The following is a 13,322-nucleotide window of genomic DNA, read 5'->3' on the forward strand; positions in this document are numbered from 1 at the left end:
CAAAATCTTCCTCCAAATAAAGCGACAAAAAACTTCTGATCTGAATCCACTCTCAACGGGACGACATTTGCTGTTCCAAAACTGTATGTTTTTTATCTTACAGCTGTTAAAGTTTGGTGGTTAGGCCTTAAAAAAATTGGCTGTGGTTGTCCAGGATTCATAGCACATCATATCAACCCAGTAATAGCCTGTCAGAGAGATACATTTCCATCATATTTCTTTTTTTTGGTCTATTTTTGACACTCTGTCTTGTCTGCATTGGCTGCTTAAATGCACAGTATGCATTTTCTGCCGCTATCAGCCTCTCAATCAAACCAAATGACAACAAAATTAGTTTTCTGATGTTAAATAGCTTAGGATCATGGGAGTCGTTGTCGTGACTGTTAAACAAAAGAATGAATGAAGACAATACATCTAAAACAAAGCTAAAAAGAAAAAAAAGGAATCTATCGAGTCGGGTTAAAATCCTCAGTGAGTTTGTCGCTACAAGAGCCTCATCTGATCCAATGTTAGTATCAGCATATTGATTAGTGCAGCTTTAAAGATAGAAACATAATCCAATTGATAGAAAACCTAAAATTCCAACAGCTCAAACATATTTATCAGCATTAGCACGGCCATGAATATACACAGTAAATTAGCAACAGGCCCATGTTGATTTGATTTACTCTACCCCGAAGCCACTGTTTTGTATGCCCACACACACACACACACACACACACACACACACACACACACACACACACACACACACACACTCAGAACCTTGTGCATTGCTGCGAAATCAATAAAGGAAAGTCAACAGAGTGCTGAGGTGTGCCAGAAGCCTCTCAGCCCGCTGGCTGGTTTCTATTTACTGTTGTCATCCTATATGCACGTGTGTGTGTTTATGTCTGTGTGTCTGCGTGTGTGTGTATATCTTAAGCAGACCTGTTTGTGTGAATGTTCAGAGTACATCGTTCAATAAGAGTAAGAGGAGGTCAGAACAACTGCCCCTCAGAAACATCTGTCGGGTTTTCCACTGGGCACACACACACACACACACACACACACACACTTCACACAAACTTCACAGTTCTTTCACCCTTCATCTGTCTCCTGCAGACGAGTGAAGACATCTCTGTCAGTGACTCAGAGGATCTGACGAGTGTGTGTGTGATGTGGGTTTGAGTCTCAGCGCTGAGCCGTCACAGGTGGCTCGTCCAGAATGTGTTCGCTCACGCTCAGACATCTCCGTAATCCTCCATGTGGGGCCCAAGATGATAGTAAATCCACTGTATGTTTGTGTGTGTGTTTACCACAGTCATCAGAGTGTGTGACTTCTCTGTGTGACTCACTGATCACTCGACACACTATGGAGGCCATGTGACAATTACACACACACACACACACACACACACACACACACACACACACACACACACACACGTGCTCACAAAACGATTTGGGAACAAAACGCTAGAAGGGCAGACTGACTTAACTTCTTTGGACAGTGTCAGAAGTGTCAGTTGTTGACTTTATCACATTATATAAGCATCTCTTCACTTCTTTAACAGGCTCAAGAGTCAAAGAACATGACTATGTATCATTACGTAAGCAATTACACACAACTGGGTGCCCGAGTGTATGAAACTCTGAGGCAGAGGATGCGAGGAAGAGTCTTGTTTCCTCCATTAATACTCAGTCTATTATTTTCTTTATCAGGACATCTCCTGTGTATTTTCATGCTCACACCACTGCCAATTACTACAGGCAGATACAGGAGATGTGTCATTGGTCAAACAAACTAATAGCAGGATATAATTGTGTGTTTGTTGAGTCGCCGGAGATGGAAAGCACAGCTGGTAGCAGAGTATCGATACTGCAGAAAATGAGCACTGAAACAACTTAGCTGGGGTTAAAAGTTGTTCTAGAGAAAATCTCGAGTTTCTGTAAAAAAAACAGTAACTGTGACTTTTACAGGCCTCTATTAAGTCCTTCCAGTCTGGGATGTGCTGAATTCACAGTACACAGCCACTGAGCCTGCTCTTTAGCAGCTAGCGAACTCTGTAGCACAAAGCACACAGCCCCTGAACCAAAAAACAAGTGAGCAGCAATGGCACTGACATACTGTCGCTTAGCTGTTAACCAAGTACCCCAATGCACACAGTCCCTGAGCCCAATAAAAGAGCCACTGCAGCAGCAGCAACAAGACTCCTGTAGCACAACGTAACGTTAGCACTAAGCACACAACCCCTGAGCGCAATAAAAGAGCCACTGCAGCAGCAGCAACAAGACTCCTGTAGCACAACATAACGTTAGCACAAAGCACACAGTCCCTGAGCCCAATAAAAGAGCCACTGCAGCAGCAACAACAAGACTCTTGTAGCACAACGTAATGTTAGCACAAAGCACACAACCCCTGAGCCCAATAAAAGAGCCACTGCAGCAACAGCAACAAGACTCCTGTAGCACAACGTAACGTTAGCACAAAGCACACAACCCCTGAGCGCAATAAAAGAGCCACTGCAACAGCAACAACAAGACTCCTGTAGCACAACGTAACGTTAGCACAAAGCACACAACCCCTGAGCTGAGCAGAGCTGCGGCAGGAATAGCCTATTTACACCCGGGCTAACTGTCATGCTTGGTTGTCTTTCAATACTGAGGTACATTTATGACAGCTGTTTTGCTTGTTTATGTATTAATTGGTCTAAACAGCTAAGCGAACTAGCTGCTAATACATTTCCCAGTTGAAAGCAGTGCGCATTGTGTTTTAGTAAGTTGGGTAAAATTCAGCTTGCTTCTTCAGTTTCTGCATTCTTACCAGCCTCAGCTTCTGAATCGATATTTTTGACAACACTAGTCCCCATTAAGCCGGATAATCCACAGCGTCCATTTCCTCATTAGAAGGTGGATATATTTTAAATTGTTCACAGCTTTTGTGGTTTGCAGTTTCCTCCGTCTGGTGCTTTTTGACACCAGACAGAAGGTGTGAACTGTGAGGAGCAGGAAAAAATGCTGCTTGTTTTTGACTGTGGCTGCTTGTTTATTCAACACTCTGCTGCCAGCGTCCGTGCTCTGCTTTCTATTTGGGTTTGTCTGGGTCGATTCTGGATCGGGACAAATTATCTGTCTTGCCACCCAGTGTAAGTGACTGATGAAAGTTTATTTTTCCACGTGCAAATTTAAAATCAAGACCTATTTTACAAAGAGATTTCATTCCAAAAAAGTGCTGATTTTTTAAATTTGAAACATGAATTTTTAAAAATGATAATTTGCTAATCCATTTCGACCTATACGCACCTGAAATCAACCCATTTTCACCAGGAATCTTGTGGTTTAAGAAGAATATGAACTTCCTCCTCAGTTGTGTGAACTCTCTGATGACGGATCGCTTGTTAAGTATCACGTCAAAGAGGCAGCGTTGTGTTTACCGCAGTCTTACACAGACACCAAAACAGAACCTTTTCCAAAGCTTGTAACGGATCCAAAACTTTCGTAGAACTTTGCTCAACCAGGAAGACTGCAGAGCGAGATGAAAGACAGCCAAGACTTTCATGTCATGAAAGAAAGCCAACTGCACAAAACAGTCCCCGTCTTATTTCGGGTCTTGCTGGATGCTATCAGCGAATCACCAATAAGAAACTGTCAGAACCACGGATCAGCACAATCAGAGGGGAGTAACATCAAAGCGCAACGGAGGTCTGAGTAGATTTAAAGGTCCAAAGGATGAAATGTCGCCACAGAGACAGAAATAAAAAGGGGGGAAAACAAATTATGTTAACGTGGTGCAACAACACTCACACAGCTGAGATGCACAGTAAACACGCTCAGTCAAAGCTGAGATAATGTGAGGAAATTATCAGTGTTTTCTGTGTTTAATATGCAGCAGATGCAGCTGTTAAAGCTCTTTTACAAAGGCAATAATAGACTTGGCTGAACAGAAAATTGGTGACCATGAGTGCCCTGTCTCCTTGAAGCTGTAATTACCACACTGGATGAAGAAATGTCCTCATCTACAAGAAAGAAAGCATGAAGTCGACGGTGTTTATTACCTCTGCCACAGTAATAATAGTGCTAACCTTAAGAAATCCTACTACCAAGGCCTCTTCTGCCATCTCAGCTTGTCAAAGCAGCGACAAACGACTTACAGTGCATCAATATTTCACAACCACATTACTTCAGGTCTGGTTGGCAGAGGCAAGAAAGAGTTCAGAACACAGTCAAGCTTTAATCTCACCTCTGGGAGACAAACGCGGCTACACCGTCTCGACACAATGTAAGCTGAGTCGTCAGATTAGCTCATTAAAGCCTCAAACAGACACTGAAAGCTACAACTGATTATTTTCATAGACAACTAATCTGATGATTAGCTCCTCGATTACCTGTGTGTCCAATTTGTGTCCAACCAGTTCTCCAAAACACACAATTATTCAGTTTACAATCGTGTTAGACACATAAAAGAATCAAATCCTGACATTCAAGAAGCTTTGACCAGGAAATGTTTATCTGGTTTATTATTATTCGGTTATCAAAATAGCAGATTCAAATTCTGTTGATAAATTAATTGTTAAGTCGACTAATTGTAGAGGCTGAACTGGATTCATTAGATGATATACTATTTTTAATACTGTTATTATTCAGATATGAGACAATCTCAGAATCACAGACATCAGAGACGTTCTGATCTTGCCTGCAGTCAAAACTATTCAGCCAACATAAACATCTTGAAGCTACGTTATGAGCTGGTTATTATTTATTATCACTTACTGAAACTTTGATTTGGTCTCCTGCTTCTGCTACATCCACGACAATATCTGGTTCTTCAGCTGCTAAATGCTCCGCTATGTTCAGCAGCTAATTGCTAACAGGTAGTTTAAAGTGGTTTTAGATGAGCCGAAAGACACTAAATCGCTCTGGAGCTGCAGAGTGGGTGATGACTCGCATAGTGATTTAATATCATAGTATTGATTAATGTAGTGGATGTGGATACTTAATACCACCGCTGCTTACAGGCTAGAACAGCAGAACATTTATTGGTAAGATGTTACAGATATAAGGACCTTGTTCCTTCTATAGTGGGTCGTCTCTTGATATTTCAACAGTGCATAAAGTCATCTGATGTCATCTTCCATCTTTAAAGTCTGATCTTCCTCTGATACATGATGTCCTTGTACTCCCACTCACGCAGGCCGGCTGCAAAGCACACTGTAAATTAACGAGCGCCCCCTCAACCTAGCTGAGAAACATAATATAAACCCCCCCGCGGCGTCTCCCATAGGTAGTGACACCCACGTACGACATCCATCCCATTTCCATACACACCTCTGCAGACACGTTTTCATTTATGAGTCTTAGCTCGCCCGTCTCCGTCCCCCGCTGGAGACACATGTGCCACCACAGGGAAACTGACTGTGTGCAGATTTTACATGATGCGACTGAATGCATGCCCAAACAGCCCTCTCCCCACACACACACACACACACACACACACACACACACACATGCACACACTGTACCCTGATGAAACGCATGCTGACACACGTGCACACCCTGCACTCTCACATGCACTCCCCCGATGATTAGAAAGTAGGTCAAGGACAAGTTTCTGCGAGGGCACAGAGAAAAATAAAATCTGCGATGAGAGAGGGACTCTGGCTGCCGCACAGAAGAGTGGCCACAGCGAGCGCCAGCATGTATGATTTATAATCTGAGGCGGACTCGGAGATGGGTAAATAAACAGCCAGAGGCATGGCAGACTAGAAAATGAGATCTGTCCACGAGGTGCTTAGAACTCACTTAACGAGGCCTAATGAGTTATACCCCAACTAATGAACTCCTCTGAGTTAATCGACTGTGTCCTTTTCGTTTGGTTGACAATTAACTGCTGGGATACAAGTAACCAGTGCAGAGCTGCCTGTCAGATCCCATTGGATGCAGTGAAAAGCTCCTCAACAGCAGCTTTAAAAGTAGCGCGATGTTCAGTATTTGTGCATTTCTCAGTGCTGCAGGGTCCGCCATAAATACGTCTTCCTAAATATTCTCCACAGCACAACAAATCAGCTCATTGTGAAGCCAAACTCAGACCTTTAAGGGAGAATATTCACATGATCACATCCTCTCCCTCCCTCTCTCTCTCTCCGCCAAGCTGCGTTCATGTTTCCCACAATTCCTCTCAGGCGGCAAACAAACACACACACAAAAAAAAAAAAGTGACTCCTCCTCATCTCTCTTCTTAAGTTATCGTGATTCGGAACGTCAAGCGGCGTCTCCGAAAACATCATCTCACACTGCAACACTCTCGTGACATTGCACCGGGGAGAGCTCTGCTGGCAGTAGAGCCGGCCCCCGTTCACTCCACCCCTCCTCTAATAATACTCGTCCTCAGAGGGATGAAGAGGAGCGGACAGAAGGGGTGGAGTGGAGTGGAGGTAAGAGCGCAGCCGTCCGATCGGCCTGCCGGTGCTGGAGTTCCCCTCTCGCTGCAGCTGCAGTGGAAGCCTCTGCCGCAGTGATGAGGAGCGAGGAGGAAGGAGGGAGGGGAAAGGTGAGCTGGCGGCAAGCAAGGGAGGAAGGTGCAGATGATGTGCGTAAAATACACACTCTGAGCCAAAATACACCTATTCAGCAGTATTTTCCGCACGGACACTAATCAGATCTACCGTGCTCAGGTCCTCTTTTATGGGGGCCTCTTGTCTATTGTTTCATTAGAAGTGTTTGCTGAGGCGTGTGATCTAGGACAGGGCTTGAGAGAGGCGATTAATAACTCTGAGCATGAAGGAGCTGTCTTCAGGGCCAACTTCGAAAAACTGTGCCACTTCTTTAACAGGCAGGGGAGGAAGGAGCCGGAGAGGCATCAAATAAGGACAGCGAGGTGAGCGTCTGGTGGGCTCGTGCACGTGTGTTTTGCACAGATACATCGAGAATAGAGGTTTTCAGAGTGTCCCCTCCCAGCATTATTACTTACTGTCTTGCTTCTTTCTGGGGGATAATCACGAGCCACGTTTTTACATTTTCAGTTCCCATAAACCTTCAGGGAACGTGATCAGAAAGCACAATGTCATCATGGATTAAAAAAGTTACACTGCGAGCTACAACTTGAGCCCGCTTACTTTAAAGGGCCCATCACGCCAACAACGATCACGATAATTACTACAACGATAATGGTGTGCGAATCCAGAGTGATGAGCGATAACGTTCTGTGAACGGTGGCACCAAGTTCGCTCTGTGAGCTCCAGCTGTGTTTGGCAGCTTAGGAAAATGGATATTTCATGACGTGCTGTACGTTGTGCACAGAAACGGGAAAACAATAAGGATATCGCTTTGTAAAGTTATGAGAATCCAACGCTCTTTCAATCTTCTGAAGACAAATTGTATTCATACTTTTGTTTGAGTCAACACATATTATCCTCTCGACTCTCAAACAAAGACCCCATCAGCACCAAAGAACGTTTGCTATCATCTCTCAGCAAAATGTGTCGATCTTAAAGAGTCATTTGCAGCCTGATATATGATATAGAAGCATTTAACAAGTTGGAGACTGAGTTATTAGAGTAGACCATCTAAAAATGGTTTCCTAAATGCAATTTATTAGCATACACAAAAGAAGTCGTCTACAGTTAGAAAACAATATTACAAGCTCTCTATAAATCTCCCCAAACTTAAGATAAGCACTAGTTAATTTGGATGGAATAGAAACAGTTGTCCATGTTTCTATCACTTATTAACTCATTGTAAAAGTGATCTTAGTGATATTGTTCGCCACTGTCCGACATCGTCGTCCACTTTAGTGAAAGCAGATTTATTAATATTTATTCAGAATGTACATTGGATATTACGATATTTCAGAAAGGTCAGACTGAATCTCAAAATATGTTTATCATGTCTGTGTGTTTAGATTTGAATCATTTATGAGAAGGAGAAGCAGATCCAGTACTGAAACACACGACATATTGTGTCTGCCCCTCACCTTTGGAGAAGACAGTCGTCCTGGGAGTGACATCCAGGTCCAGGGACGGGCTGAAGGGGAACGCCCACAGCTGTGACAGCCTGGCGAGGAGCGTGAGGAGCAGCAGGAGGAGCAGGAAGGGCTGGACTGACCTCTGGTCTCCCATGTTTAACACACAGACCTGGTCCAAGATCAGCCTCAGATGCAATTTGTCAAACACGCAAAATCTGAGGGAGAATCAGTGGGAAACGTGTATCATCAGGCCCAGCAGCAACAGACGGAGGCTCTTTGATTATCCTTCGGTTGAGAACACACTCTGAGAAGAGAAGGAGAAAAAACACGTTTGTAACTAAAAGGGAAATTATCCAGCGTACCGAGTGAGATGCTCCTGTCCTGAGGTGGAACTGGAGTTCAGAGAGATCAATTAAAAACAAAAAGATCATTACAGAACAAACACTAAACTACCTGCGGGGGAAAACACTGAATGGATTAGTAAGATTTAAGCATGTTGTGATAAAAGTCAGTGGCAGAAGAAACGCTCAGATCCTTGTACTAATACAGCAAAGTAAACATAACTTTATAACATAACCACAACATTTCTTCAAAGCATTATCACTTGTTTTAAGACTTTTAAGACTTAGATACAGGTATAATCTACATAGTGCTGCTCATACTAAATGTCCCTGCTGTTTAACGGAAACTGACACTAATGACTTCTTATATTATTTATTATTTCAAAACATCCACCATTAACTCTGCTGAGGAGATACCACGTATGAACTTTCCTGCCTCCTTGACAGCATGAGCAGGAAATTACTTTCTGATACGCATCATCACTCTCTGATTACAACCAATTAGTCAAAGTGAAAGACAAGAGGTGCTGCTACATAAAAGACCCCCTAAAAAGTTTAGGGAGTTAAACCGTGCGCCCCCTGCGACGCGATATTGCAACACACAACTCCATTTCTTAATTAGCCGTGTGCACACTGGAGCAGCATGACGGATAATCTACAGATTAGGCCCCGTGCCATCAGCACAATCTCCGCCTGGCTGCCCGCTCTCTGGCTCCGTCACTGATCAAAGGGTCAACACTGTGAATCCCGCTCCGCCGCATTGTGACACTGGAGAATTCCCGGTTTAATCTCCACGGCTGCTGCCGCTAATCACTCGCAGCACGAAGCACAATGAGGCTAATGACCTCTCCGTTAGCACTTTTGGGTGCTGAGCTTTGAAATCATAAGATGACAAAGTGGGTGATGGTGCAGGGATCCTCTCATCTCACGCTCATCCACAGCTATTTCATGTCTGCCTTTTTAATATAATCCACGCTGTTGCTTAAGAAAACCTGTCATTGCTGTAACTTATACTGAAGAGTCGAAAAGACCTTAAAAACTGGAATCATGAACTTTACTAAACCAGGTTAAAGGTGAGGAACGGAGGTTTGTCATCCTGGCAAATAGTCTGGTGGCCGAGCTGTCAAACTACTGTTCCAAAGGTCAAGAACGATCACGCTAAAATGGTGGAACTAGAAACTGTAAATACAGCAGAAATCCATCCTAGACGTGCAAAAGTGTTCAGAGTCTCTGGAGGATTGTGAGATCTTGATATTTGATACATTTTTCCAAAAGATGAGCCACAAAGAAAAAGATCACGCCTCTGTCGTTAGGTGGAGATTTTTCTTTCTCGGTGGGCAGCCAAACTTTTGCATACGCTGACTTTCCTGTCAGAAGATGGAAAGCGAAACGGTGTTTCAACATTTGTAAGCGTGAAAACCACTGAATGTTTTCGATGAGATGGGACGTTGAGCCATTGCATCAGATTTTCGCGCAGCTCCTCCTGGAGCCACAAAAGATCTTTTATACGAGTCTTTTCAAGCAGCAGTGCTCCCCAAGACCTGTAAACACACTTTTATGTTTAAACGTTCCCCTTTAATATTGCAACTGAGGGAAGAGCAACATAGCAACAGAACAACATTGCAACACAGCAGCATGAGTCTTGTTTGATGACTGTCTCCCAAACCACCGTCTGCCAAATCAGAGGGCCGCAGATCCACCAGTGAACAGCTCATTAATGTGGTTTTGTCAGCTGCTGCCCTCATGTAACACACAGCAAACACTTCCATTGTTTCAACACATCTGCAGCGGAGTCGTGTATGTACGCTGGTCTACAGGAGCTGGCAAGCACGTTGACAACACTGATGAAAGCTGGGGAGCTCCAGGAGGGGAAAGGTAAACACATCTGCCTTGGCACTGGCACGACCGACGTGTCACGCATGATGGAAGAACAGAAGAATCGAACAAAACAGCAGCAGGCCGCGTCTCAGTTTCTTAATGTTTATCGATCCGTGGGGCTGGTTTTGCCACAGATCTTTGGGCATTTAAGCCTAATATCAGTGAAATAAAGAGCTGTTTCCTTTATGAGCCCTTGTGAGGCTTGCACTGAATGATTTGCAGAATATCGAGTGTGACATTTCTGCAGAGAAATCGATAAAACAGGTGAGATATCGTTGCATTGTCTGTCAAAGGTTAGCACTTGAGCCACAGAACACCAGATCATATTTCTGATACTGTTTGTGATAAAGCCAACAGCCAACAAAGGCTTTAATAAAGGGATTATATAATATATAAGCCATCCTCGGTTATGATACCCTTTTTTCTTCTTTCTTTATCCAGAACCGCTGGGAGTTGGCATGCAGCTGAACCATAAATGAGATTACTCGCACATTAAAGGAAGAATGAGTGGGTTCACCCCGCGGGCCTGATTCGCTGTGATGTGGAGAAATCTTTAGACACATCTTTTCAGAGAAGCATGAAATTATGATTGTGTCGCAAATAATCTGCCTCCTCATACATCGAAAATGTCCAGAATTTACGGAGAACGAGGTGTCCTGTTTTGGTCTATCTATCAGATAGAGATGGTAATCATTTCATCATACTGAAATAATAAATAATAAGAGTGTGTTACGATTTTTTGGGACCCAGAGGGACGGATATATATATATATATATATATATATTTATAGCTGAAAGGGAAATTCAAATAGGCTTTTTTTCTGCTGTGTGCCTGAACTATTATTAAATGTATCGTCTGCTTAATATGTGTTGACAGATCATCTCCCCATCTTTGTCTTTCCTGAGGTTGAATCATACATGAAGATGGAGCCGTCACCGGAGCCACCTCTACTGCAAATCTTTCAACATGTTTGATAAAATAACGCTCATTTTGATTTGAAAAATAAGCGGAATTATCTCAAAGGTCAATTTATGACTCATTTGTCTTTCAACTCGTTTGTAAAGGACAGCTCACTCTAGATAAACCGCTCACTCCAGCGTCTGTGTGCTGCGCTCTACAACCTAATTTGCACATACTTGCCGTTAATTTGTCACATATTCTCGTGTGTAAATTGGTTCACCACTGTAATAAAACACGCTTTACGTGTTCAGATCTGCAAAAACTGGCTTTATCAAGTAAATCTTGTTATATTTGTTGTGGCTGTGGTTTATCACTCTTTGTTTGGTCTTTTTAGGTCTTCGATTCGTCATAAAGATTCCTGCAAAGGACAGTTTGACATCTGACCTCCTGTTTGTTGATGACGACGTAGACTATCCAAACTATCGAAACCAACGCAGGAATGATTGACACTGCAACAACCAATGTCCTTCCAAACCTTTACAAAACAATGGTATAAGATGAGCTGCACAATCAGTGTGTTCACAGGAGAGACATATTACCAGAGAACATTTGGCTCTTTCGTTGGTGTCTACAGAGCATGTGCAGATGTCTATAGGAGGGGGCAATAAAAATAATAATCTCAAAGATTTTCATGTAAACGATGCAGAGTCAGCGAGTGATTGGTCGGCCAGAGAGAGTATGTGACATCACAGTTGTGTTTGTCGTGGTCTCTGCCAGCGTTGGGAGTTAACGGTTATTTCAACTCTTAACGGTCAAGGTGCTAATCGCTTTCATGTGGCGTCATTATGGAGGCGTGACAAAGCTGCCAACTGACGACTGACGTCACCCAGGCAACACTGGATATCTGGGAAGCTGCGAGGTCTGAAAACACACCTGCAAACGCTGCTTCCGGAAATCTGCTTTTCCAGATTGCCACTTTAAATTGCCATGAATAGGGAAGTATTGGGACTTTACTTGCAGAGATGTAAATCACAAGGGGGGGACACGAAAAATATATCAATGTAAACACGATAATGTAACTTCAAAATGATTTATAATAAGCTATAGAAGCACTTAAATACACATAAAAGCACATTTTGGGTTTCTGTTGGTGGTGGCTGAGCTTCAGTAGTAGTTTTATCATTTCTTTACTACTCTATTCACTAAAACACATTTGTAAATGTCACCAGGCTTCATTTTCTTTGCAGTGAATTATATGTAACTCTTTATGTTAGGTAGCTGATGTGTTTTCAGGTATTTGAATAAGAGAAAATATTTCAATTGTTCCCTTAAAATTTATATCAAATTGTGCTTTTTTGCACATTATCATGTTTCAAATTACGATTACCCTGATTATTATAGTAAAAAACATCTAAAAGTGAATAAATAGATTAAAAATGGCTCCACCATGAACTCCCTATGATACTGATTTACTCTTAACATGTGACTAGCAATAAGCCAATAATATTATACATATATTACATGATAACACAATAGTTTGAATGCAGGACTTATAATTGAAATGGAGTATTTTATATTATTTTACTTTTACTCATGTAATGGATCTACTCGCAGGGGGATGTCTTCCAACCTGGCAACCCAAAATGTTTTAAAGGCTTATATATAACTAATCAAGCATTAGTAAATGATGATTTAACTATCAATAAAGCCACTAGTAACAGCTTTTAACCCCTTTATTAGAAAGTGTTCATCAGCTTATTTAATTAATCTATCAACCTAAATCATGACTATAGTTTAAGCTCTATCAGTTTGGAAGTTCTGATGATTCAGTTTAATGAACTTTTCCTCATTTAACCACTGAAGATCATTCAAACAGACTCTCTCCTCTCCTTCCACTGCTCTTTGTCTCCTCAGCTTCCATTCACCTTCTTCTTTTGCTCACAGAAAGACAGAAACACACCCAAAAACAGCATATGGCAACACATCGGGCTACATGCGATGTTCTATCCAACCTTGGGCTTTAAGAGCAACGCAGTCAGCTCGTAAGAACACCAACAGAAACAAACATTTCCGCACACAAAGCTGCAATCCATTGTTACACTTTAACTTCCAGAAAACAGGTTTATAACGTGTCTGCGCGCCACGGACGTGCAAACATCCACCCATGTGCACCTGTCCGACCTGGACTGCAGCACCGCGAGACAAAACAGAGCCGCGCACTTCTTTTTAATCACCTTCACCTGAGCGCAGACACACGTACA

General features: G+C 42.6%; 1 protein-coding gene across 1 annotated transcript in view; it reads right to left on the bottom strand.

Annotated features, from left to right (window-relative positions):
• Positions 1-13,322, bottom strand: part of sema4gb (sema domain, immunoglobulin domain (Ig), transmembrane domain (TM) and short cytoplasmic domain, (semaphorin) 4Gb) — a 38,203-nt gene that overhangs the window by 24,698 nt on the left and 183 nt on the right. Inside the window, exon 2 of the mRNA XM_030400320.1 lies at positions 7,952-8,246. Coding sequence (XP_030256180.1) covers positions 7,952-8,096 — 145 coding nt within the window. The 5' untranslated portion in view covers positions 8,097-8,246. The remainder of the gene's footprint in view (positions 1-7,951; positions 8,247-13,322) is intronic.

Source organism: Sparus aurata, chromosome 20 (assembly GCF_900880675.1).
Source record: "Sparus aurata chromosome 20, fSpaAur1.1, whole genome shotgun sequence".
NCBI lineage: Eukaryota > Metazoa > Chordata > Actinopteri > Spariformes > Sparidae > Sparus > Sparus aurata.